This window comes from Lepisma saccharinum, chromosome 10 (genome assembly GCF_977018435.1).
Source record: "Lepisma saccharinum chromosome 10, izLepSacc3.1, whole genome shotgun sequence".
Taxonomy (NCBI): Eukaryota; Metazoa; Arthropoda; class Insecta; order Zygentoma; family Lepismatidae; genus Lepisma; species Lepisma saccharinum.
This window is the reverse complement of record NC_139238.1, coordinates 88,629,402-88,655,252: the sequence shown is the minus strand read 5'-3', so window position 1 is coordinate 88,655,252 and position 25,851 is coordinate 88,629,402. Positions and strand designations below refer to the sequence as shown.

Sequence of the window (25,851 nt, the reverse complement as noted above, 5' to 3'; positions counted from 1 at the left end):
TAATATGTTTTAGTAAACCCTAAATGACCACCACCACACGGGTGAGAATGTAATTGTTCAACTACAGTATGACGTAAGGACTTAGGTATACAAAGCAATTTCTTACTTCCCCCACCCATCTTATGGTTCCTGTATAAAATACCATTTTCCAGCACATAATAAAAAGCCTGTCTTTCGAAGGGGGATTGGGCGTCATCTGCCCCCTCCAAAACTTTTATGATTTCTGAAAAAAATGAGTCGTCGCGCTGGTGTTTTCCCACATCTATTGATTCATCCTGGAGGAGAAATATACGAGGTTCGCCCAATTCTGGCGATTCGTCGTCCGGGGGATTGGTTGATTCCCTGCTAATAGCGTCGGAAATATTTTGTGTAGATTTACAATGAACGACCGTGAAGTCGTATGAATCAAGCTCTGCACTCCACCGCGAGAGCTTCGAACTCAAATTACGGGTGGTACGCAAATAACTGACTGCTTTATTATCTGTTACAATTTCGAAATGTTTTCCAATTAAATAAAACCTAAAGGTTTTGAGGGCATACAGAACCGCTGATAGTTCTAGTTCCATGATGGACAATTTTTCTTCCCCTTTTTTGAGTGTTCGACTTGCATATGCTACAGGAAGGAAATCATTATTTGCATTTGGCTGTGTTAAAATAGCACCAAGGCCTTTCAGACTTGCATCACAGTAGACGCGTGTTTCTTTAGAAGGGTCATAGGGTAGCAAAACTGGGGCAGTTATTAAAGCGTGTTTTAAGTTTGTAAAAGCTGTTTCTTGGTCCTCCCCCCATACAAATTTTTTGCCTTTGCCCAAAAGGGACTGGAGAGGTTGGGCCTTCTCTGAAAAGGATGGGATGTATCTACGGACATATGAACATAAACCTAAAAATCGTTTAACTTGTTTTGTGGTGGAGGGGGTGCGGTAAGTCTTAATGGAAGAAATAATACGGTCACTCAAGCGTAGGCCATAAGGCCCCACCAAATGTCCAAGGGCGAGTATCTCAAAATAACCAAATTTACATTTGTGTGGAGAAATTTTCAAGCCAGCGTTTTGTAGACACTGAAACAATTTTTCCAGTGTTGTCAACATTTCATTAAAGGTATGGCCCCAGGTAAATAAATCATCCATATAGAAGGCGAAGTTATCACTTTGCATACCGCTACAAGCCAATTGAAGTGTTCGATTCATCGCTGCTGGCGAGGTAATATGACCTTGACTTAAAACATTAAATTCAAAATGACATAGGTTGGGAATAGAGAAGGCTGTGTACTGTTTACTGGCTTCGGTTAATGGTATCTGAAAGAATCCTGAACGTAAATCGGCACTAGAATAGTACTGCTTTCCCCCCATATCGTGCAAGATAGACTGAATGGAAGGCATGGCCATCGCATCGAACACAGAGCGTTTATTCAAAAATCGACCGTCTTGAATAAAACGGTAACTTCCGTCACGCTTTTTCACAAGAATAACTGGTGAGTTATAAGGACTTGTACTATCCCGGATTATTCCCTGTTTTTTCAAAGTCTCAATTTGCTTTTTTATCTCTGCTCGCAAATGTACCGGGATCGGATATTGCTGCTTATGGAACGGAGTAGGATCAGAAAGCTTTATCCTGTGTTTGTAATTGGTGGCAAGGCCCATGTCATTCTCGGACCAACTGAAAACATTTTTGTATTTTAACAAAAGCTCTAAAAGTTGATTTTTCTCATGTTCCTCCAATTGAGGATTAATGTCAAATTTGGATATATCCACTTGTGGGATATCGTCGTTTTCTGATTCTTCCTTTGTTAAATTAACTGTTACAGAATTATTTTCCTGATCCACCGTTGCCAACTCACAAGATTCTGCGCCACCAATCCGAGTACCTTTGCGAATTACAATTCTATAATTCAAAGGGTTGGACACCCAAACAAGTTGTGTAGCAGGGTTAAGTATCGACCTTGGTACCATTATGCCAGATTTAGCCTGAAAATTTGCATCCGGCTCAAGTAAAGTTAAATTTTGATTTGCTGTATTGACTAATTTTAAAGGGATGCACAAATGTGATCTTGGTTTCACAACAATTCGTTTAGAAGCCACACATTCAGGTTCAACAGTATGTACCAGCAAACCTGCCAATTTAACGGAAACATCAAAAGCTTTCTTCGAATCAAACCGAATGCGGTTGCGTGGGGGAGTGCCAAATCTGCTCAAAGCCAATTTATTGCTTTCAAAATCTAAAGTTGCATTTTGGGCTTTGAGAAAATCATTACCAAGGATGGTATTATGACCAAAATCTTGTATCACCCTGAAGGGGTGCCTAAATGTAAAGCCATTTAGAGAAAAATCTAAAAGTACAATTTCTTTAATTGTTAAACAATTATTCGTGACACCTTTAACTAGAGTGTTGATTTTAAACCTCCTAGCATGGGCAGGAATACCCTTATCACTTGTTACACTTATTTGGCTCCCACAATCGACAATAAACCTTTGACGTTCCCCATTTACATTGGCATGTACATAAATGAGATCTTCAGACGGGAAAGTAGAGACTAAAATCTTTTTACTGCCCGCAGGTATGTCTCCATTACTTGCGGTTAATTGGCGTTTAAATCTTCTGGATTTTGAAGACAAAATTCTTGGTGGTGATTAGGAAAACCACATTTATAACAAAGTTGATCGGGACGACCGCGGGGGGCTGGTGAACCTCGCCCCCGGCCACGCTGAAAATTGGAACGATTCTGAAACCGGCCGTTGTTTGAACGGTAGCCTCTACTTCCCCTGCCCTGAAAGCCTCGTCTGTTGTTTGAACCACGATTGTGATTAAAATTACCCCTTTGATAATTTTGGCCTACAGTTTGAAAATTTTCGTGATCGTGTGACTGTATAACTTCCTCGACTTTTAACGCTAGGTTGCTAACCTGCTTAGCTAAAGCTTCTACAGCGGACGGTTCTGAAGTTGGGAGAGACGTTTGTTGTCTTTTGACAAGGTCCAATTCAGCTTGCAAGGCTTGCAGCTGATTAGTCATGTCTTGATTAGCCCGAGGTGCTGATTCCGGAGCAACCGCCGTAGTGCTAACTACGGGGTTCTGGTGAGGAATGCGCAACTCAGCAGGAGACGGAAAAAGAGTTTCCTTTTGAGCTGAATGCAAGAGCTCTTGCACCGTTCTACGGCGCATAAGGAACTTTGCCTTTTCATATTCCTTGAGGTCTTTCAAAAGCTCCGGAACTGAATTATATTGTTTTTTGTATATCTCCCTGATAAATTCCGGTTGAAGACCTGCGTTTATGTATTTAATCTGCTTATTCACAGCCATGTTAGGATCCATCTTAAACAAGAGGGTCTGCTTGTCCCTAACATAAGATGATACCGGTTCACCGTCCCTGTGGAACCGATATCTCATCTGCTCCTCGATCTGCAGCTGATCAAGGGAGCCTGTGAATTCTTCAATAAGTTTTTTCTTGACGTCCTCATAGCTGACTAAATTGACGCCTGGTTGCTGGCTAATTGCATTAAACCAGCGGAGGGCTGGGCCACATAATAACGCCGGGAATAATTGCCGTTTTTTCGTCTCGTCCCAATTGTTCAGAATCGCCGCACTTTCGAAACGGTCTATGAATTTAGAAACATCCTCCCCCGAGGCACCCTGAAACTGAATGCTCTCGAACAGGAAGGGATGAACAAAAGGTAGTTGAGCCATGGTGGGTGGGTCCACAAGAACTGTGGGACGATTATCAATTTGAAAGTGAGCCTGCGCGCGTGCGCGGCTTCTAGTTAATGGAGGACTTCTGATTGGGGTGGATGAGGCACAAGGTAGGCCCTCCACATCAAAAGACGGACCAACAGCATTATTGGCAAGAATGATGAGCCTATCCAATGTGGTATCAAGCTCGTCCTCCAACTCAGTAAATGACATAAGGCATTACTAACAATGGTGACGTACCTTATTTAAAAAAATTAACCCCCCATTAGGAAAAAAATCCGCGAAGAAACAAGTCTAACATGATATTAATGCATTTCAATTTTCATTTATTTCAGAGTGAAATAAATGAAAAAAAAAATTCCGCAGCCTACCCTTTCGATTTTCATGTCTGTTTAGGAAAACAAGGCATGACGCTTTCATTTCCAAAAGAACCACGTTGCTCTAATTTTTCATCACATTTCCGTAAAAATGGATGAAAAGCCACGCATCTCAAACCACGTAGCGTTCCTCTGAACGCGGGGATCTTAAATAGGGATGTACTATTAGTACTAGTTGATGGTAGAGACAGCCCTGAACGGTCAGGTACAAATATCTAACTATTCATTAAAATAGACTCATGATTCGTTTTATAGACTGAAGTGAGCAATGCAAATGGCAGAATGGGTGTAGACTAGCTTACCCTGTTCGGTTTAGAAATAAGACCAGTAGCTCCTGCTTCTCCGATGATTCCAGATTAAAAGACCTCGTGTCGCTCTCATGCGCACCTATTTAAACCCTCGCTTGGCCTCTCGTCACCTCTTGCCAAAGGCCAGTGTTCTTACCATTTCCTGTAGAAAGTTTATTCTACACATTTCTAAGCAGGAGCTGACAAGGTCTGCCAGGGTCAATATTTCTTAATCGAACAGGACATGGTACGATTATACAGTTACTATTATTCTTTGCGCTGTGACGTAACTATAAAGTCGTTGTGTTTATTGTTCACCAAAGATTTCAAGTTAATGCTATCAATTTTACGTTAAACAGTTTACTTAGTAATTTAGCTGCATTTTTTGCAATATTTTGGCGATTGTTGCCACTTTATTATTGTTCGGTAAGTGCGACGTAGTAAATTTTTCACGTTGAAAGTTAGCATCAGGCCCAATTTCTTCTTATTCCGGCCCTGTATGTTACAATATGGGCACGTTCATTCACGGATAGCATTCACACTTAGGACAACCGTATCAATCCCTGGAACGTCTAGCAAGTAACACGAAAGAATTGCACAAGACAAAATCCAGTAATTTAGCAGTGTGTTACTGCGAACAGAATAGAAATGAATGGAAAACCTTTGGTTGGGTACTCGTAATAGCATGAATGTGGAATAATGTCGAAAAATGTTTGAAAATATGCAAATTATATGTAAAAATAACTAAAATATGCAAATTATGTAAAAATAACTAAAATATGCAATTATATCTAAAAATGACTCAAATATGCAAATTATATGTAAAAATAACTAAAATATGGAAATTATATCTAAAAATAACTAAAATATGTAAAATATATCACAGAAGCTAATGTATGAAAAAATATGGAAAATAGAAATTGCATTTCTCGAGCTTACGTACCACGATTGACAAAGGTAATACAAAATGACACTGATTTTACCGTCATTTGTAGATACGTATTCACATAAAATTCGTTCCCCGGTTTATTTATGCCTACAAGTCTTCTTCTGTGCTCTTTTCATATGATATGGATAGCATAAAACATTACAGAGTTATAATGTTGTAAAATTGTTCAATTCTTGTTTAAACACCCTGTATATATCCAATCTGCTAGTAGTAATATGCTTTGTATTAATTTCCCCCACAGATGTCCTCGCCAGGCACTTTTCGGAGGATCTGTACAAGGTTGACTTCGAGATTCCCAAGAATCTCCTAGCAGCAGTTCAGGTGGGTATCCTCGTCACATGACGAAGTTCAGGTAAAGTAGTGTGCTGTAAGGGAAAATGAGCAGCATTGCTTACATTTCTTTCTCGTCAGTATTTTATTATGGAGTTTGCTTTTAAGTCCGCAGATAGGCTAATCAGGAGTGTTTGGTTTCACAACCATCTCGCTTATTCAACGATTATCAAGTTGCCTGAAATAACTACAATTGTAATAGTTAATTTACTCTGGCAACAATGAAATCAAATAGAGAACTAAGTCAAATGAAAAAAAGGTAAGCATTGTACATACAGGGTGGCCCAAAAGGTAACCGAAATAAAGATTTAAAATGTTATGCCATCTCTTTTGGGCAGCCCTGTATAAATCAGTAAGATCAAGCCTCCTGCTTCGCTCACTCCTTCCTTTCTGCCCCTCTTGCGACACAGCTCGCTCTGCAACCCACGCGTGCATACGACAGCGCTTTTCCAGAAATACGGCGGGTTGGCCAGGCAGGATTAAGAAAGAAAAAGTTAAAGCACTTTATAACCAGCCATTTCCTGTTTTGAATCATTGGTGGGCAGACGTGTGCTGAAAAAATGCAGTAACGGCAAACTTCCCAATATATGTATATTGTAATAAGAGGCTTTGATTGCTTGATTTTTACTTTGCTTTTCTGCCACTTTTGGTTAATCGCGACGATGGGAATGAGTGATGACATGATGAAATTGAAGAAGCGACACTCACAAAGATTACGCATGCCCAGGCCAGGATTCGAACCCAGACCTCTGGCATCGTTCCGCGCTGTGATACACAGAGATCAGCGGTAAGAAGAGGCAGTTTTCCAATTGAGACATTGTTAGTTTTTTTTCCGATTATTATTTCGGAGGGTGTCAGATCCGTTCAAACCATGGAGGTAGGAAGAGGTTCAAACACCCATCTGAATCTGAATGTGTTTATCAGTTCTCATTCCTTTTCCAGACGTACCTGTCGATCGTGGGAATTCTTGTGGTGATATCCATTCTGAGTTACTTCTTCCTCCTCCCGAGCCTTCTCTTCTTCTTGGCCTTGCAATTCTTCCAAAGATTCTACGATGCTGCAACCAGAATGTACAAGAAGGCCAACGGAAAATGTAAGATCAAGTTTCACATCTATTTTGTTTGTGGTACTCGCGAATACTTAGCAACATCCAATATTTTCTTTTGCACAGAGACTGTCTGTAACTAAATCCTATCAACATGACTGCATGCTACAGTCCAACTTCGGGAAGCAAATAACTACCGTAGTTGGCAACACTGTCCGAACCTAATCTAATACGAACGTGACGCAACGAAACGAAACTCGCCTAATATTTGCTCATTCGCGTGATTCTTTTTTGGTATGCCGGATCAACGGGCGGGGTTCATGACCATCTCCAGCCCCCTAGTTTTGATTTGATTTTTGTTACAAGCATCCATTTTCTACCACTTTTGGTTAATCACGACGATAGGGATGAATGATGATGGACATGACCTTTGTAATACAATTGTTAACTTACATTCTTACATCGATTGATGAGACATTCCTTAGCGCACTATAAAGCAGTAGTGCGGCCTCCCCGATGGCACAGTGGTAGCGTCGCCGCCTTGTAATCAAAGGGTCCCGGTTCGATACAAGGTGGAGGCACATAGTGGTTCGGATCCCACTTTAAACTGTAGGTCCAGTCCCGATTAGCCTTACTGTGCATAAATTGAACTTAAAACACTAACTCAATCAATCTTAATGGAAGCAGTGGTGCCAACTGTAACTTAATTACCCTGCTACTAGTACACATTTGTTGGCATGTTTTCATGTAAGCTACTTTATACACAGAATCTCATCGGGGCTGAAGCTATCGTTCATATAGTAACCAATAGAAACCAGGGCTGTTAAAAGTCCAGTAATTGTAAATAAATTCAATTCCTGTCCGGGAGAGGAAATCAGCAAGCATAAATGGGTTCTAGACCGTAAATAACATGTTTGTCTTTAAATTGAGACTGGGACATTTTCTCAGGATCAATTTAAATACGGTCCAAGCTCGGTATTGGACCGAATTGAAATTGTGCGAGAGAAAAGCTTCCGGTCCTGTTACGGAACCCAATAGAACCCGATAGAATTTATGGGTTCGTGGACTTTTAACAACCCATGACAGAAACTACTAACGCCTCTAGATCTTCTGAAATGTTGCCCAATCAGTGATTGTGTGTTTATAATAGCTCCTGCGTTCCAAATAAATTAATTACGTATCGTCCTTTTAGTTGATATAAAATATTCTTATATTACAGATAATGTCCCGGAAATTTTTCATCTAACAACAACAATGCAAGGTCTAGCAACAATCAGAGCTCTGAGAGGACAGCGCATTGTTCTTAGAAGTTTCGACGACTTGCAGGTAAGTAGGCATCCTCCTTTGCATAGATACACACCAGTCTGTACCATCATATTAAGATAATACAGGGTCATCCGTTTGAGATGTCAGAAAAGTAAACCTTTATACACAAGAGGTTAAAGTACGTATCTGTGAGCAGCTTGTTGTAATATAAGCACAAAGGATGTAAGTTTCGAATGAGTGGAGGTTTACAGACTTCGGCCACATGGCGGCGCTAATGTGTATGGTAACAAAGGTGGTGATCACGTCACAACAGCACACGCAGTGTGTCGTATGGTATGCGAAATTTTCCAGTATTACATGCATGCTACTGCCGCCACGCAGCTGAAGTCAGTAAACCTCCACTCATTCGAAACTTACATCCTTTGTGCTTATATTACAACAAGCTGCTCAGAGATACGTACATTAACCTCTTGTGTATAAAGGTTTACTTTTCTGACATCTCAAACGGATGACCCTGTAGTTGTCGGAATACGAACTGAAACCCAAAAATGTCAACGTGACCGCCACTGGCGTACACTGAAGGGGTTGATGGGCTACAGATCCTTCCGAAATTTTGAGAAAATGAACATTTTCACAAATGAAAACATAAATGAACTTGGGAGAAAGCACAGTGAAAAATGCAACCTGTCCTCAAAATGACCTCCTATTATCATTTTCGAGAGTGGCAAATTCTAAATTTATGAAATATCTTATTGTATATCGCCCCCCCCTTGAACTCAGCCACCTTTACAATTCCAGCCCCCTCCGAAAAAATATACTGTGTATGCCAGTGGTGACCGCCATAAAATACACTGAGACATTCGAAAGATGGAATGTTGAACGCGCAACCCTAGAAACTTGTAAATCGAAAGAGATCGAGTCACGCTTTGATACAAACATACCTTATTGATTTATTGAGTTAGTTTATTTTACTTCGCTTTTCTTCCACTTTTGGCTAATCGCGAAGATGAGGATGAGTGGCGATATGATGTAATTGATGAATGGGCACTCACAAAATACTCCCATGTCCAGGCCGGGACCACTGGCGTTGTAGTGTGATGTGCTAATCACTCCACCACGGAGGCCGGCACATCCCATATTTGTGAACACATCTTGCAAATCTTGTTCGAAATCAAAATGATAATCAAAGTTGAAATCCCGGCATGTTTTCAGTACTATCTAGAGCTTCTTCACAATTTCTTGCGGAAATGTTTAAGTTCTGACATTTACTCATACGCCACTAAATTTGTCTCTCTCGCCTGGGAGCAGTGTCGCTAGTGTCGTGTGTGTAGTTTGCATATTTTCCAAGGGCACAGATTCATGGCGCTACATTATGAGGCTATGTGCAAATGCGACCTAAGAACCGGGTGCCCAATAATAAAGTAGTCCTTCTGGAGCCCGTTCAAAGCAACAGATTGCGGCAAAACTTGTCATAGAGGCTATGGAGACGATGGAAAGCGAATGCTCATGAAAAAAAAAAAAAAGTTCAAACTTTCACCACCAGGTTGAAATGATTTAAGTTTATGTCGGTACCTAAGAGAATGTAAGATGTAAGAGAAAAATTAATGAAAATAGTCATGGACAATTTGCACGGTAATACTCATGCATCCCACTGTACAGCAGTGTTCAATATGTGTCCTGTTAACGTGAATGACCATTTGGAAGTGTAAAACAGCGTGACCAATGTTCGCACAATCGTATCACGTGCCAGCAGCAGCGCCGCCTATAGGTGTGTTTCACCAACGTCACAAACTGTTGCATTGTGGGATCGAGCAGCCATGATTGTGGCGGGTTCTGAATTCAAGCCAGCGGGCGGGAGATTTGAACCTTGTTTACGATGGTATACTTTGTGCAATATTAGGTTGTTTAGGTCTAACAGGCACTCACGTTTTTCCTAGAATTTTCCGAGAAAGAACAGAAGGTGCAATTCACGGCACAGAATTTTGCGATTGTTGATTAGAATACGCCGTCATGGTGAGAATAAATCGTGCCAACATTAATGAACAAAACAAACAGTACAGAGCGCTGGGGTGAACATTTCTTTTCTGGTAAGTTCATATATCGCATTTCTCTGTGACTTTTAGTACAAATGGATGGAACTGGTGTTTTTAATCATATCTACTTGCAAGTAGCGTTTCCTTGTTATTGTTTTATATGGTAGAAAGGTGTTGATAAGTTTGACGATAAAAATGATAATTCAAAGTTAAATTCATCTTGGTAATTGCACGCTTGTACTTGATTATTTATATTTCATTCATTAACACAAACTGTTATTAATTGATATCCTATTCATGAGAAAATGTCAGAAAAAAGCACTGCTTGGTTAAAACATCAAAGTATCTGAAATTGATTGATTTATTTGGTTTATTTTACTTCGTTTTTCTGCTATATTTTGCTAGTCGTTAACATCAGTCATGCCCAGGCCGAGATTCGAATCCGGGACCCCTAGCATCGAAGTGCGTTGTGCTAACCACTCCGTCACTGAGGACTGCATATCTGAAATTGTTAAAGGATGGAGTGAAATTACTGTTTTTGAACAACTCAACATTTCAAATTATTGCGCTTGAACAAACGTTAAAAGGAAACATAGAAGATAATGGCTGAGTCTTGGAATTTTCAGTTAATCTGTACTCAAGATCGTCAATGACCACTTTCTTTCGGTGCGAATCCTGACGTCACATGAAACCCACTGCGGTTTCTTGATCAGATGCCAGCTAGGTCATCACTAGACCTCGGATTTTAAGGTTCTAAAAATGTACTTTTAGGTTCCTAAAATAGACTCTAAAAATCCTAAAATAGGTTCTAAAAACCTTAAATTAGGCTAAAAAAAATCCAGAGATACGTTGTAAAAAGACTCAATTTGGTACAAAATTCCTGAAAAATACTGATTAGATACAATCGTTAAAAACAAAATTTCACAAAAACCATAAAAACAAAATATTAATTTTCTAAACTAATTTTCATTTCTTTATATCATTTCCAAATTATGGAAAAAGTTACTTGTTGGTATGAAAAATGAATTACGTATGTATAATTTGCTGAACAATATCAGGGTGGCTACTCACTTGAAATTCCTTGAATTCCGGGAAATATGCATGGATTATTTGCTCTGGAAATTATTCATGAATTTTGGCAAGACATGAAAAAAAGATACAACCGGATGTTTTCTCTACTCCATTTTTTTGGTAAGAATTTACAATATAGAGAAAGTCTCTAATTTCGTTAATTTTCGGTATACTAACTAATTTTGGCCTCCTAATCATGAATCCGTTGTTAAAAACCGGGGGTCACGTCTGGAAATTGTACATTTTGATGAAAAATTGTTCGTTAGTGCCAAAAACCATCCACGGGTAGCCCCACAACCATTGACGTTAGCCCCAAAAACCATCCACGGGTAGCTCCACGAACCATTCACATGAGGTTAGGTTAGGCCTGTTAGGTTAGGCCTGTTAGGTTAGGTTCCATTAGCACTCATTTCACCCATAAATTCATCGAAAAAATAGGGATCGTACTAGAATTGAACATCATAAATCATTTTCTTGTAAAACAACGGTGTGGTTGGACACAATGACAGGAGATTACATTTTTGTTCGTAAAACTACGCATATACACCTATGTATAAAAAAAAATTCAATCGGCTTTTTTTCAAATTTTCAGACGTGACCCCCGGTTTTTTTTCAACAGATTCGTGATTAGGAGGCCAAAATTAGTTAGTATACCGAAAATTAACAAAATTGGAGACTTTCTCTATATTGTAAATTCGCTCCATTTTTTTCTCCGTAGACGTGAAAATTGGAACTTTTATTAATCCAAATCCCATTAAATTTAAACATGTTTATACATACCCTGAGCAAAGTTTCTCTCAGTTTAGCTTTTTATTAAGGAAGAAAATGAAAGCTACATACATGCAAAATAAAACAACATTTCTCAATCCGTTAACTTTGTTAGTGTATTTTGCAGAACAATCTATCTGGAAGACGGAAGATTATTACAAAATAATATATCCTGAAGTTGATTAGGTAAATTTTTTGGTACATTGGAATCATGCAAACCCTTTATATTGTCAATATTTTTGTGTGTGGAAGGGAGAGTGAGAGTCGGCAATACGTAAGGTTGGAATAGAGAAAACATCTGCTAGTATCCTTGAATTTTTGGAAAGTTTGCCTTGAAAACCATGAATTATACTTGAATTTTTTCATGGTTCTACTGACCACCATGAATCCTTTTGCGTTATCCACACTCAAACTCTACCTCTTGTCTGGGAGGATCATTTCACGTGCTGAAAATTATCTTTCAATAGAAACATAGTCAGTAGTGCGATTGTAATCAAGGGGTTCCGGGTTCGATACCTGGTGGAGGCACATAGTGGTTCGGATCCCACTTTAAACTGTAGGTCCAGTCCCGATTAGCCTTACTGTGCATAAAGTGGAATTTAAACACCAAATCAATCAATCAAAGCAAATTTGAATGCTGAAAATTACTTTGCAAGGCGTGAATGCCAAGAAGGACCAAACTGGCACGAGAGTGAGCAAGGCCACGCAGATCAGAAGTTTGCACTTGGGACTGTGCAGGTAGTACAGAGGATTGGGTGCCAAAACTGAGAATGGGGAGGGGGGTACAAGAAGTTTACTTTATCTTAGTAGGCAAGGCTTAGCATTAAAAGTCTATAGTGCAGGTAAAAGTAGGCGGTAGGTACCAGTGCGTCAGACATTTTGTTTTGTTTAGAGCTTTGGTAAACATCATAAACGTGGAGGGAGGGAAATCGTCAGGAAACATGTTTCAAACATGCCAGTCATTGAATTATTTCGCCACCAAACCTAGTAAATACATCTGTGAGATATAAAAATCCTGTAAAACCTAAAAAAAAAATGTAATAACCTAAAATATAAAATATGTTCTAACAAGCAAAATATGTTATTTTAGGCACTATAAAACTTCATCAGTTGTTTCGTTTTTTTAATGAAACGCTGATATAACTTGTTATTTCTTATTTACCTGCAAAGGAAAAAATAGGTTAAAAACCTAAAATACGACGTCTAGTCATCACATTTAGCAGTTAGAAGGCCTTGGATATAGTGAACCAATTATTTGAATCGGAGTTGACTTGCGTAAAGTAACCCTGAAGGACTGCCACCGGAGAAGAGCTGCATTATCCCCCTCACTCCGTACAAACAGCACCCTGCATGTATTAAAATTGATGGAATGTGATTTTCTTGCAGGACATGAACGCCACCCGCTGGTACCGCTACATGTTCAGCTGCAGGGCGAGGGAGCTGTGGATGGAGGTCGTGTGGTTCCTCTACCTCGTCCTGGTGGTCTACCTCTTCGCCTTTGTCTTGCATTGTAACTATCATTCCAGAGGAAATATGTTCTTGTTTCACATGATACCAAATTATCCAGCGTGGTGTTTGAAAAAATGTTTGAAGCATACAATGTCCATTGTCAGGCAATAGACAGTAGTGCCATTTTAACGGCGGCCAAGGACCACAGAATCGTATACAGGACATTAAAACAAACAACTTTTTTCAGTAACATTTTTCCCGTTGGTGCGTCGTTTCGGCGATACAGTAGTTAAAAAAGGCTGCTGCCTGAATGCTGGCAACCCAACACAACATTTGATCGCATTTGTGATGTCATTTCCTGTTATGAAGCAGTGCGTGCCAGGGTTGCCAGGAACACACATATCCTTTGAAAAGTGACATAGCTATAACCAGCCACATAATGTACCGTAAACCAAAGCGAGAAATCACGTTCAATAACACAACGGGAAGTGAACCAATGATACGAGAAATGGTAGAAAAAACGTATTAAAAATGAAGTGTTAATATCGGATTTTGTCTCAGCCTACATGCCAAATATCATCGGGGCCTCCCGATGGCGCAGTGGTAGCGTCTTCGCCTTGTAATCAAGGGGTCCCTGGTACGTTACCCGGTGGAGGCACAAGTGGTTCGGATCCCACTTTAAACTGTAGGTCCAGTCCCGATTAGCCTTACTGTGCAGAAAGTGGACTTAAAACAACAAATCAAATTAAATCAAATATCATCATCATCATCAACAACTTATTGTACTTACAGCTTACATGTGGCTGTTACATCCAGCTACATGTCAAATACGTTTGTTCACTTCCCCCTTCCCCTGGGATGACAGCTGGGCTTCTGGCGCTGGTAGACCATGTTACCCTGGATGTTCGGTCTACTGGACGCGTTCCTCGCTTCGTTTTACAGCTCCTAATGTGGTTGGTAGTCTGTCATTTTCCACAAAATATGTGTATTCCTTGCAACACTGCCGTGTGCTGTTTCACCGCAGGAAATGACGTCACAGATCCGATCAAATTTTGTGTGGGGTTGCCATCATTCAGGCGGCAAAACGGGCTTTTTTGAACGACTGTAGAGCCGAATCTATGCACCAACGATAAAAAGGTTACTGAGAAAAGTTGTTTGTTTTTATGTCTTCTACACGTTTCTGTGGTCCGTGTGCACTATTAAAATGGCACCCTGTAATATCTACCATTTTAATATAAGTTATTTCCTATACTAAAACAATACAGCTAATGTAAAGCAAGATAATGGTAATTGAAATATAACATAATGACATTTGGAACACAATAGCAAAACACTGTTCACTTCATCTTATTTTTTGAATATGATAGCCACCATTCCGTGTTGTACACTCACGGAGTCGACGTACAAAATTATCCATTACAGCCACCACCATTGCGGGTGGAATTGGCTGGACTTTACAACTAATTATTCTCTTCAGGGTCTCTAAGTTGTGGACACGTATTGCAAAAACACGGCTCTTGATGTACCCTCAGACAAAGGAACCGCAAGCAGTCAGATCGGGTGATTTTGCAGACCACAAAACACGAGATGATTCTGAACACACTACGTAACGTTGCCATTGTTTCTCGAAAGGTACGTGCAGTTGGAAATAAACTACCCACCTCCGTATTGTGTGCCATTCTGCTACTCTTCCATGTCTGTCAATGATAAAATGCTGTCGAAATTTACGCTGTGCTTATTACTTTTTTCTTCTTTTTTTAAATATGCTTTTACCACAAAAGCATGGTGTTTAGGGGTCAATAACTCCATTGCTACAGAATTGGCGTCTCTTGTGTTCTTACTTAGCATGCTTGTACTACTTGGGAGCAGCAAGGAACCTTTGAAAGTGGTAGATGTATATTGCCGGATCCCATACTTATTCTAACACTGCGTTTCGAGAGACCACATCAGGGTGCGAAATCCTGCGGGGGGACAGGGGGAATTCCCCCACCAAACTTTTCCGGGGGGTGGGGAGAATTTTGGTTGTAACAACAAACAAACAATTAGTTTGGGAGTCGAATATACTGTACTGTAATAATATCTAAAACACACAAAGAACGGAGAACAAAGAGCCTCATCTCTAAGGGCACTTCTGATCCCAGCAATTCCTGGAACACAGAAATTAGTACGACTTGTTATTTCTTCTCCATTTCTCATTGCCTTTCGTCAGCCACCACAAAGTATTGTATATAAATATATTAATAAAACACGTAATATAATTTAGATGTGAATTTTATACAGGAAACAATTATCTTCTTAAAGTCTCTTAACTTTTGCCCCTTAGTCACGCAAAGCATTGTTCATTGCATGGATGCTAAGGGCGTTCTGCTTATGGACTTTTTGGAACGAGGAAGAACAATTAATGCTGACCGTTATTGTCAAACTATACATACATGTATACATGTGTAGGAGGATCCTTCCTCACTTCTCCACATAATCCCCATAGAGATTCAGGCATTTGTCCCACCGTTGCACCAATTTGTCCATACCCTTTGTAAGAAAATCAGGGCTCTGGCTATTCAGCACTATTCTCACATTCCGCTTCACTTCTTCATCTGTTTCGAAACGGTAACCTTGCAATTCAGACTTTCCAACACCGGAATTGGGGTATGCAAAGTTGTACGTTACCGGTCAGTAAACTAAACTATTGCCTTGCGGTTATAAGTACCTTAAAACACTTCTTCTAACATATGGCCATTATATCTTATATGATAACATTTACACATAATTTACAAACACTTTCTATGTTTACATCCTAATATAAGGAAACCCAAACTTATACACAAAAGAGCTATCAAACTAATAACGCCGAAAACTTAACCAAATTTCTATCGCTAAGTTGAAACGTAACGTCCACCTAACCTACTTACAAGTTTCTTGTGAACACTTTAATACATGTGAAATATCAGAACTATGTCACAAAAGCTTAAGCTCAAAACAGCCTTCTGTTGACTCGGCTCGGTGAGGTTGGTCAGTTGCAGAATGGTGTCCTTCTTTAATCCACAAGGCTGCATACTTTTCGGCAGGGGAATCTTTGATGAGTGGACCATTATTGGACACGAATGATTTTTCAGTTGTTTTTGCTCCATAGTTAATTAATAGTATAGCCTACTGTATGCTTACAATTCCATTTTATTTGAGGGGGACAAGAACATCCATGGCAGGGATAAAAAATAACTTTCTTTTGCAGGGGATAATCTTTTTGTGAGGGGAAAATCACCGGCATCCCGCTCGTTAATTCGCACTCTGTCTTTCACCCCCATTTTGGATTGGATTGATTTGATTAGACATTTTAAGTCCACTTTACGCACAGTAAGGCTAATCGGGACTGGACCTACAGTTTAAAGTGGGATCCACCCCCCCATTTTGGCAATTAGTCAAAAGTGGCAGAAAAGCACAGTAAAAGAAACGAAATGAAACCTTTATGATAACTTCTTCCCTTCCGCAGGCACCCCTGCCCAGGTGGGGCTGGCGATGATCGAAGCGTGCTCCCTCTACGGTGCCTGGCACAGCGGCCTCTGCAGCAAAGAGGAAACGGAGGAGCACAGCGCCGCCATCGACAGGATACTGCACTACATATACGTCCCGCAAGAGAAGGCAGTGTCTGGTGAGTACATTTGCCGACATTCGTTAGAATAACGCGCTAGGAAGCCAGAGGTCCCAGGTTCGAACCAAATAACCAAACACTGGTTTCACCCTTGAGGGAGGTACATTGTGAAATGTTGTGAGTCAGAAAACACCCACCCACCCCTTCAGATTTCAACTATATATTTACGTTCACTGGGATGCATAAGGATTACCAAGTAAATTGTCCACCGCCAAGTTTATTTTCTTTATTGTACAAAATGAGAACTCAAAGAATTGAAAGAAAACGCCAAACAAGCTGCTGACAACTTCTGCATCAGCATACATCTGCCATTCCTTAAAAAACACTAAGGATGCAAGGGGAAAAAATGAAAATTACTACTGTAGTGAGCAAAATTCATGACAATACTGCATATTCCATATTTGTTTCTTCTATCATCATATTTCGATTTCCGCTAGCTTTTTCCCAATAATCAGATTTGTTTTGTAACTCGAGGTAGTCTCGGTCCTGTCCACCTTGAATTATCGGGACTCTACTGTACAGTGGGATGCACAAGTATTAATCGGGAAATTATCCATGAAAATTGTAGACTGCGCAGCAATTTCCATTAACAAATATATTTATTTGTCAAGAAGCCTAGACATAATCGAACTAAATAGATTTCTGTTCGAATTATCCAAGTTTAGGATGACCAGACACACACATTCAAAAAAGAGGACAGAGCAGGCGAAAAAGGAGGACAGAGCCATAAAAAGGAGGACACAGCAAAAAATGGCAAAACATTTGCTATTATTCATAACTTAATCAATATAAAGAAATCTTACTAACATTTTGCTCACATACACTTTTCAGGTGATCTCTTTCAATAACTTCCTCTTACCTTTAAGCAAAGAAAGAATCTTCTAATATGTTATTTAACAAATGACAAAGAATATCTATAATTTGAAGCACAGAATTTTACTCCTTTTCTAATTCTTGGATATTAGAATGTAATATACCAACAAGTGAATTGTAACAAGTAAGATTCGCTCTAACTTATTTCCAAAAACCGAATTAAAATTTTGGGTAGTTTAGATTGGGTAGAGAAATATGATTTTAATGCCACGAACATTTCTAGCTCTCTTTCAACAGCAGGGGAAAGTGACAGCCACCGTACACTTTATCTCATATTCGTTTCTTCCATCCTTTAAAAGCTGGATATTTTCTGGCACGATCGTTGTTGAATTTACACTTCCGCTTCGTAATTTCATGAAAGAAAATATTACGTATTACGTTTCTGTATCGCGTATGCATAACTCGAAAAGGAACTGGCCGACCCCCGTGACGGAGTGGTTAGCACACCGCGCCACACAACGCCAACGGTCCCGGATTCGAATCCCGGCCTGGGCATGGGTGTTCTTTACGAGTGCCCCTTCATCAAAATCATCATATCATCGTATCATCGTTCATCCTCATCTTCGCGATTAGCTAAAAGCGGCAGAAAAGCGAAGTAAAATAATCCAAATCAATCAATCGAAAAGGAACTGCACAGAACACGTGCGTTCCATCCGTTTAAGGCAAAGCAACGAGTTAGAATAATACTAACGACTAGGGTGAGGAATTTTGCCTATTTGCCTTTTATATTCCTTTGTAGTAAAACATAGGTTTTAATGTCTAAAGTTCGTTTCATGGTGTTTCTAGTCCGAAAACGCATTTTAATAGGGCCTATAAATTCTTATTTTGCTCTATCGTGCCAAAAAATGGTTCTTCTGCAATATTTGCATACTTCAGCTTTTTTTACGTTCCTTTGGCTTTCCCTACATTGAAGGATGGAAGGCTTTGTTTATGTTGTACTGACTGAAATCTGGTATTCGACAGATTTGAGGGTCTCAATTGGAACATTGTTTAAAATATTTTTTTCTTACAATGGTGCAAATTGAATTACTTTAATTGACGATTCCCCGCAAATGTGAATTTCGATCATAGTTTGTTAATCGTTATCCCACTTTTATAATGAACTGAAGTGCCAATACAGTATAATTGTGCATTGTAAATAGAAAATTGAAATAAGTTCACATTCATTGTCCGTTTTAATGCTTTTTTTAAATTTCAGGGTGCCTATTTTCGTACCTTTCCTAATTTATAGTGTCTTTTTAAGTGCCTATTTTCATCAGTTTGGTGCCTATTTCAGAGGTTATTAGTGCCTATAAATCCGCACCCTACTAATGATTCAGTTAGGAAAGTGATCGTGTTCAGCTCACAGATGCTATTTGAGCATTGCTCGAACACTTAACTCACCCTAAGTAATATGCCTTAAATGATGATCGTTATGTGTGGAAGCATTCTCTATGTAGCACATTTGCTATGGTCGATGCTATACTCTTTCCAGAAAAGGAGGACATTTACAGAATTCTAAAAAATCCGCCCGGACGCCGGACAGACACCTAAAAAGGAGGACATGTCCGGATAAAAGAGGACGTCTGGTCACCCTATCCAAGTTCAAATTAGAGACAGCCACTGTACATGTGTAAGTAATAAACAAAGAACAAAGCAGATATAGCGTTTTGCTATTCCACAGACAGAGAGCCCCCGAAGCTTGAGGAGACGGACATTGTGATAAAGGACATCTACGTGGAGTTGCCAGAGGGAGCCAAGCTGATATCTGGCCTCAACGTCCACGCCACACAGGGTGAGCTGGTATGTACAATCCTTGCAATGGTTGCTACACCCTGTTTATTTTCTCACTAATACGTTTTATTGTTTGTTTTAATGATGTTGTTGGTATTTTACTGAATTAATTGTTTTTGGCTTTATGTTGATCATTGAAGGCAATAAAACGAAGTGTCCCAGTATATCAACACCGGAAGCTGAAGCCATTTTCGATTTCGAGAAATTCCTAGAACTTTCCAGTCTGTTATTGAATCAGGGACACGTCGAGTATCTGAGCGCTAAGCGAGCAACGTGATCGCTCAGCTACTTGACGGCCAAATAAGCGTTGCTCGTTGAGCGCTGCTCAATTGCTCGCTGAGCTAACTCGAGACTTACTCGCCACAGGTTTAAGCCACAGAATATATCGTTTTTGTGTGTTTTTGTATCACGTGTGCGTGTGCCAAGCAGACTTCTTCATGCGTAAAAGTGCTCCGTAAAAAATCGACAAAATATGTGGTAATTAGTGAGTGTTAGTGTAAGTGAGGTAGCATGCGGTAGTGTAAGGTGTGCCTTGGGTCGCAGGACACCCCCACAATCTGTTCCGGTAAGTACTTTCTCAAACACTGCCAAAATAGTAATCGTGTGCACTCTCCATATATAATATTATATTAATATAATATTAATATAATATTTCTTATGGAGAATACTGTTGCCCGCAGATGAACGCAAAAGACACCCCCTGCAGCTCACCCAAGGAGTAGTTTGCTTTGCTCACCCCCAAACGCTCACGTAAGAAGGACCAATCTTGATCTGAAAATAAACTAAAAGTGAATTCACCCTTAAGCAAAATAACTGTTGCGAAACAAACATCCCCATGCTATCCTTACGGAGCCACGTCAGTTAAGCCTAACGGATGTCAGTGGTATAAATAACAACCAGACACAGACAACCCGAACTCAGTTAGCTTGGTTAATAAACATAGTAGTTTTATGAGAAGCCTGATTGACATTCTGAGACCCCCAGAACCGAATTCAATACAGTAGTTCCAGTTTTATTTGACAAATACAACTGCCACGACACGGCGTAATTCTCGGCTAGAGGGGTCTGTGCATTGCCGGGGCGCGACGTCATTCTCACTCACTCAGCTGTTACAAAGGACATTCACATAGCGTGACGTCACTCGAGAGTATGAAGTCCATTCCAATACTATACAATACGCGTCAGTTCTCGTAGCACCGGGCAACCTGTGTTTGCGACCGTGCGATTGCAGTTAACGGCCGCTCTCCGTCAATTGGCTTCTTTAATCCAGATTTCATCAGTGCGCACAACTTGGACTACTGTTGGTGTTCCTCATGGCTCCTACCGGTGGCGCCACACCCAAAAACAAAAATTCTACCCCCAAGCAAAACACTCACTTTGGTTTCGAACAGGGTGGCCCTGTCCGTCATTCCCCCCACCTTCACCTCTGACAAAAAGGAAGCCTGATTCGCCCCTACAACAGCCCCAGGACCACTGGAAAAAGTAATTCAACCCGTCACCTGCAAACCCCTTCAGCCCCTCAGCCACTCCTTCCTCCCAGACACCAGGCACCAACGTTCAGACATCAAACTCCAATGCGACTGGCGAATCTTCAATAGACAGTGTTCCCGTTTCTCAGACTATCAAGCTAGAGATGCACAGAAAACTGGTATTAGAAATTACTACCCTCGTCGCTAAAGATAAAAACATATCAGAAGAAAGAAAATCCATTCTCTTAGAACTGATGAGCAAATTAGAACAAGTACATGAAGAAACAGTGTCGGAGAACAAATCACTCAACGCCGTAAATAAAATCCTTCAAGATAGAAATCACCATGTCCAATCTGCAACCCCTAGAGAAGACGTATTAAACTCCCAGGTTGTATCAACAAAAAAAAAAAAAACGACAAACAACAACAAATACAGAAAGCCACATCTACCGTAAAGCACACTGTCTTTATGTCCGACAAAGATAGGAAAATGAGTGCTAAGAACATACAGGAAATTTGGACCACCACAGTAAATCCAGTGAGGGAAAATATCAAAATCAAAAGCATAAGAACCACAAATCAAATGGTGATAGTGGAAACAGCTTCCAGAGAAGGAGCCGAGAAATTAATTAATAATAATGATCTTCCTAAACACAACATCAAAGTAGAAAACCCTCGAAAAAAGGATCCACTTCTGATCATATATGACGTTCCGGCCAATAAAGACCCAGAGGAATTTTACACAGAATTTTACAGCCTTAATCTCCAAGAATCAATTCCATATGAAGAATACACAAATGATTTCAATGTGAGATTTAAAACAGGACCCCGTAACAGCAACACAGTACATCTAGTTGTATAAACCACAAGTAAAATTAGAAAAATCCTTCTTCGCACAGAAAACGTATATTTACCGTTCCTATCTCTTTTCATCAAAGATTATATCGTGGTTGCACGTTGCCTGAAATGTGGAGATCTGGGCCACGTAGCAAAATACTGCAAAAACAAACCCTTGTGCACCCATTGTGGAAATGAGAATCATGAACGCCAACACTGTGATAAAAAAAACCAACCGAAAACATGCATTCCATGTAAAAACAGGAACAAAACATGCAATAGTAAAGACAACAAAGACTGCCCAACATACACCCTCATGTGGCAAAGACTAGTGGACAAGACAGACTATGGAGAACACCCCTAAAACAAAACGGAAAAGAAATCCACCAAGTAGAAGAAAAAGAAACGCTAAAAGAGCGGCAGCATACCGACTAAAAAAACAATCGATTTAGGAAACTCTTCCACGCTAAACCCAGAAGCTCCCCCCTTCATGTACCCATATAGCACATACTTCAATCCCCCAACCCTTCTCGACCTCTCTACTGAACCGTCCAACCTATCGGAGAATATAAAATTCACTACAAACACCCATTCCATCCTCAACGACCCTTTTCCAACACCTTCTGCCCCAATTGAGGTAATAAAACCCGCTCTGACACGAACACCTACATCTGACACATCATCTCACACCCCTCTCACATTCAAGAAAATTGAACTCACTGCAGAAGACACACTTGACTTATATGACACCGATCTCGATACTGACTCGGAACCTCCATCACCCTCGCCAGAACACTCATCCCATCCCTCGGATCCGTACCTAATATATAGAAACTTCGAACACAACTTGAAACTTTCACGCCTAGAAGAGAGAAATATTCTCATTACTGCACTGAGACTACTAGTCAGGAAGAAGCATAGCAAGGGCAAAACTGTTACCTTCCCCATACCAGAAGCAGTGGACAGGATAACGTTAAAAACGTACAACCTTCCTACCGACACAGAGGAGCTGCTCCGGCTAACCGAGACAGCTTTCGGACGTCGCGGAGAGTCCCTGGTACTTGACGATGTTTACGCGGACTTTGTAAGGGCACACGGGAGAATGGAGTTCATAGCTACAAACGAATGGCCCCGATGCCACCAATTAGTACGGCACTCATAGATAACGACAAGATACGCGTTGCACAGATCAACACCAGAAGAAGCAAGCTTGCAACACTTGAAACAATCAATTACTGCAAAGAGCAATACATTGACATAATTCTCATGCAAGAACCATACACATCCAAAAACAAAATTCCCTACATACCACTCAACGTTCACACAATTCAGGACCGCAATCAAACCATGGCAGCAATAATTAACCTAAACAGAAATCTAACAATCACCAAAATAGCACAATTTTGTGACACACACATAAATTGCGCTCAAATATCTTCCGAGCATGGTTCTTGGATCCTAATAAATAGTTATTTTCAATTCAGCCATGACATAGACCCATATTTGGAAAAAATCGATCTGATCTGCAATGCGTACAAAAACTACAAGATCATAATCACAGCTGACACGAACTCCTCCTCTCCGTGGTGGTACAGCCAAGAAACCGACACCAAGGGGGTAGCCATGGAGGAATTCATTTCTGAGCACAACCTACAAGTCGAAAATCAGCCAGATAATCCCCCCACCTACAGGGGAAGGGCGGGCGCCTCAAGCAACATTGATCTAACACTCACGAATGCAAGGGCCTTGGGCGATGTCCAAAACTGGAAAGTTATAGATCTCGCCACAACAAGCGACCACAACTTAATACTATTCGACTTAATCTACAGGCAACATCAGCTTGAACAGACAAACCAGGAGAACATATTGAACTGGAGAAAAATCGATCATCAAAAATTCCTAGAAAAGCTCATTATCCCTGAACAATTGGACCAACAAAAATCACTCAACACGCTCGCAGAGGAACTCTCTGCAAACATCAGACAAGCAATTGAAAATTCATCACCCAGAAATAACCAAAGGAAAATGAAGAGGAAGCCATGGCCAAAGAAATTAACCAACCTTAAGAAACAAATGCAAAAAGCCAGGAAACTATATCAAAAATCCATCATCGCACAATACAGAAATGCCAACCTCCAGATTTACCGTGCCAAAAAAAAAGCAATACGAAACCGAGCTACTAAATTATAAGACACAACAATGGAATATCTTCATCGAAAAACGTCTGGAAATAAATAAATGGGGCACCCCGTATAAAATCGCTACCGGCAAAATAAAAAAACCGCAAACCATTTCCACCTTAATTAATGACGAGAACAACACGAATATGACAAAGGACTTGGAAGAAACCATCAACTTCTTAATGAAGAATCTCATACCAGACGACAAACCTGAAAACGACAGCAAGGAAAATAAGGATACAAGAAAAATCTATCACCAGCCATATCCAGAATCACCAATATTACCTTTCACTACCCAGGAAGTAGAAAACGAAATAAGCAGCATGAAAACGAAGAAGTCCCCGGGACCAGACGGAATTCCTGTGGAAATAATACAAGAAATCACCCCAGTACTTACGCCTTACATTACTCAACTATTTAATGAGTGCCTTGTTCAGAAGATATTCCCAGAAACCTGGAAGGAAGCAAACTTAATAATCATCAAGAAACATCCAAATAAAGATGAAACCAGGGTCAATTCATACAGACCAATATGCCTTCTCAACGTTTTGGGAAAACTCTTGGAGAAACTTATCCTAAAAAGACTCAAAGAATTTCGCCTGCTCAAACCCATATCAGGGATACAATTTGGGTTCACGAAAGGTAAATGCACTGACGATGCATTACGCCTGCTATCGTCTACAACACAAAACACTCCAAACAAGTACATGGTTGGAATCATGGTGGACATCGCCGGGGCATTTGACAACTTGTGGTGGCCCAGCCTTTTTCAAACACTTAAAAATATGAACTGCCCAGGTACACTCTTCCTACTTCTGAAAAGTTATTTCTCTAACAGAAAAATTAGCATCAAATATCCGGATCTACAAATGAGTAAGATCACGTCAAAACACGTCGGGTTGTCCATTCTGGGACCCGAGCTTTGGAATACTAACTTGGAGCCTGCGCTTATGAAACTACAAGACCATCCAGATATAGACCAGATCATAGCTTATGCGGATGACATTATCATGCTTACTTCCGGTAACTCAAGAAGGGAAATCGAAGATAAAGCATCCACTGCAATCAATATGCTATCCAATTGGTGTGATCATGCTAAACTCAAAATAGCTTCGGAAAAGACTCATTATATTATCCTTAAGGGGAAGTTACAAAGAAACCCTCAAATCAAACTCAGAGAAAGAAATTTAAAAAGAGTAAGAGAAGCTAAATACCTTGGCATTACTCTTCAAGAGAAGATGTTTTTTAACAGACACATAGCCCTGGCAACAACCCAGGCCGAAACAACTATAAACAGTCTAGCCACATTGAGTTCAGCAAACTACAACCTTCCACTATCACACATAAAAACATATCTCATTACCATATATAATTCTATTATTTCCTATGGCTCGCCCCTGTGGGCCATGGAAACCAGTAAACAGTACATTAAAAACAGATTGAGATCTTCACAACGCAAAGTGATACTTCGCCTAACGGGTGCATTCAGAACAACCTCAACCCTGGCTCTTCTCATGATTGCGGGCCTACAGCCTATTGAAATCGTTATTAAAACTAGAGCATCAAAGCATTACTTTAGAAATGGACAAGAGGACGAAATCTATAAACTAATTGGAATACGCCCTGCCACGGTACCAGAAATTTACAACCACTTGTTTAGCGTCTGGCAACAGGAATGGACACAAGCTACGCAAGGAAGGAGACTTCACAGCTTCCTTCCAAACATAAAAGAACGACTTTCGATGGACCATTTCCATCCCACGAGAGGTCTCATACATTTCCTAACGGGACACGGTCCCTACGGTCAACACCTAAA

The 25,851-nt window shown here is 40.2% G+C and overlaps 1 protein-coding gene across 1 annotated transcript in view; it reads left to right on the top strand.

Annotated features, from left to right (window-relative positions):
- LOC145994438 (putative multidrug resistance-associated protein lethal(2)03659) overlaps positions 1 to 25,851 on the top strand; it is a 141,887-nt gene that overhangs the window by 90,084 nt on the left and 25,952 nt on the right. Inside the window, exons 16-21 of the mRNA XM_083130573.1 lie at positions 5,537 to 5,616; positions 6,568 to 6,718; positions 7,890 to 7,996; positions 13,195 to 13,318; positions 16,745 to 16,903; positions 19,440 to 19,558. Coding sequence (XP_082986699.1) covers positions 5,537 to 5,616; positions 6,568 to 6,718; positions 7,890 to 7,996; positions 13,195 to 13,318; positions 16,745 to 16,903; positions 19,440 to 19,558 — 740 coding nt within the window. The remainder of the gene's footprint in view (positions 1 to 5,536; positions 5,617 to 6,567; positions 6,719 to 7,889; positions 7,997 to 13,194; positions 13,319 to 16,744; positions 16,904 to 19,439; positions 19,559 to 25,851) is intronic.